Consider the following 2,526-nt stretch of genomic DNA (forward strand, 5'->3'; position numbering starts at 1 on the left):
CAAGCTATGACTGCAGCAGAAATATTTACCAAAGACAGAAGACCTATCTTATGCTACCTTGAGTTAAAAAAAAAAAAGTCCCTTGCTTTCAAATCTTCATCATTTGCATTACTGAGGATTTTATTTAGTAATATAACTGGAGATGGGATCTGGGGAAGGGTTATATGCTTGTTAATGCTTTTTATTTTTTTTTAAGAATAAAATAGATTTGAAAGGAGTGTGAAAACAAGAACCAGGAGGAAAAAAATTCTGGCCATGTGGGACTTCTTTGAAAGTTTTTTAATTTCCCATCTAGTGACCAGCTCTCTGTTTCACTGTTTAGTATTCTAGGATGGCAGTTTGAGTCTGTACTGGGCAAAATTTTCCAAATCAAGATAGACAGGATCGTGAACCAATCACAGAGCGAATTTCCTTTCAAAAAAAGTATCATTGGCTGTTGTGCAGGACACTTAGAACTCAGAGAGAAGAGGCGGGGCCAAGACTCAAGCGTTAAAACTTTTCACCACCAAGCCAGCCTCCTCGCAGCAGTAAAGAGGTTGTTTCAAAAGACCATTAAGATGGCTCTTTCTAGTAAGTTGACTTTGGACAAACTGGATGTGAAGGGGAAACGAGTCATTATGAGGGTAGACTTCAACGTTCCCATGAAGAACAACCAAATCACTAACAACCAGAGAATCAAGGCTGCCATCCCAAGCATCAAGCATTGTCTGGATGAAGGAGCCAAGTCTGTAGTTCTCATGAGCCACCTCGGCCGACCTGACGGTGTCCCAATGCCAGATAAGTATTCCTTAGAACCTGTTGCTGCTGAGCTCAAATCGCTGCTGGGCAAAGATGTTTTGTTCCTGAAGGACTGTGTGGGTTCTGAAGTAGAGAAAGCCTGTGAAAACCCAAATAACGGATCTGTCATCCTACTGGAGAACCTGCGCTTCCACGTGGAGGAAGAAGGCAAGGGTCAGGATTCTTCTGGAAACAAGATTACTGCTAACCCAGCAAAAGTAGAAGCCTTCCGAACATCACTGTCCAAACTCGGCGATGTCTATGTCAATGACGCTTTCGGCACCGCACACCGGGCTCACAGCTCCATGGTGGGTGTCAATTTGCCCCAGAAGGCATCTGGGTTCCTCATGAAGAAAGAACTAGATTACTTTGCCAAGGTATTAGAACACCCAGAGAGACCCTTTCTGGCTATCCTTGGTGGAGCCAAAGTGACAGACAAGATCCAACTCATCAAAAACATGTTAGACAAAGTCAATTTCATGATTATTGGAGGGGGGATGGCTTACACCTTCCTGAAGGAACTCAAGAACATGCAAATTGGTGCTTCCTTGTTTGATGAAGAGGGAGCCAAGATTGTCAAAGAGATCATGGCCAAAGCAGAAAAGAACGGTGTAAAGATAATCTTCCCTGTTGACTTTGTAACTGCGGACAAGTTTGACGAGCATGCAAAAGTTGGACAAGCCACTCTAGAATCCGGCATCCCATCTGGCTGGATGGGTTTGGACTGTGGTCCTGAGAGCATTAAAAACAACGCTCAGATTGTGGCCCAGGCAAAGCTTATCGTTTGGAATGGACCCATGGGGGTGTTTGAATGGGATGCCTTTGCTAAGGGAACCAAAGCCCTCATGGATGACGTCGTACAGGCCACCTCCAAGGGCTGTGTCACCATTATAGGGGGTGGAGATACTGCTACTTGCTGTGCCAAATGGGACACTGAAAACAAGGTCAGCCATGTGAGCACCGGAGGTGGGGCAAGTCTCGAGCTTCTGGAAGGTAAAGTCCTTCCTGGGGTCGAGGCCCTCAGCAACATGTAATGGTCAAAATAGTCTTGCTTCCTGTTTCCAGTATGGAGCGCTGAATTCAACTTAGTGCTTTCACATCTGAACTTAAATTCACGTCTACTCTGTATCAAGCCCCAGGTAATGAGCAAACAGTGAGCCATCAGAACAACCAGAACACATCTTGGTAACTCTGTCATGCCTTTGTTACACTCTTAAACATCTCATCAGGATTTCTGCTGTGCTTAAAAGGGAGGAAACTGTCTTATGTCACCTATTAAAGAAATGAGGTGAATAAGTTGGATATGTTGTCTTTGCTTTAGTTCAACTTGATTGTTTCTCTTTGAATGTGGGAAATAACACCCAGTCTGTTACAGGGGAAGGATGGGCTAAAGGTTGTCAAAGGGCTACATGACACAAATTAATATCATTATGCAAATGTAGCTCATTTATAATTAGATCTCTACTAACGTTTTCTTCTCTAAATAAGAAAAAGAAGTACTTAGTAAGCCAAATAGCTTTCTTTTAAAAAAATAAAATCCACTGGTATCTCCATTAATGAGAAAACTAAAAATCAAATTCAGGGTAGGAATAAGACATTATTTGGGAGAAAGCAGACAATGTTTAGTAAGATACAACACTTGAATTCTTAAAATTGGTTTATGAAATTAATAAAAAAATATATTTTAGTATTGAGAAAACAAATCTATAAAAACTCATTTTAAAAGCAACAAAACATGTAAAAACCAAA

General features: G+C 41.7%; 1 protein-coding gene across 1 annotated transcript; it reads left to right on the forward strand.

Annotated features, from left to right (window-relative positions):
- The first annotated feature begins 524 nt into the window (after nt 1-524).
- On the forward strand, nt 525-2,073 carry Pgk2 (phosphoglycerate kinase 2). The gene has a single exon (XM_013354615.1). It carries the CDS (start codon nt 558-560, stop codon nt 1,809-1,811), a length of 1,254 nt encoding a protein of 417 aa, XP_013210069.1. The 5' UTR covers nt 525-557; the 3' UTR covers nt 1,812-2,073.
- The last annotated feature ends 453 nt before the right edge of the window (nt 2,074-2,526 follow it).

This window comes from Microtus ochrogaster, unplaced genomic scaffold (assembly GCF_000317375.1).
Source record: "Microtus ochrogaster isolate Prairie Vole_2 unplaced genomic scaffold, MicOch1.0 UNK52, whole genome shotgun sequence".
Lineage (NCBI taxonomy): Eukaryota > Metazoa > Chordata > Mammalia > Rodentia > Cricetidae > Microtus > Microtus ochrogaster.

Bases quoted from the DNA above. Each gene is read 5' to 3' on its own strand.
- Pgk2 (XM_013354615.1), top strand. From the start codon at position 558: ATGGCTCTTTCTAGTAAGTTGACTTTGGACAAACTGGATGTGAAGGGG.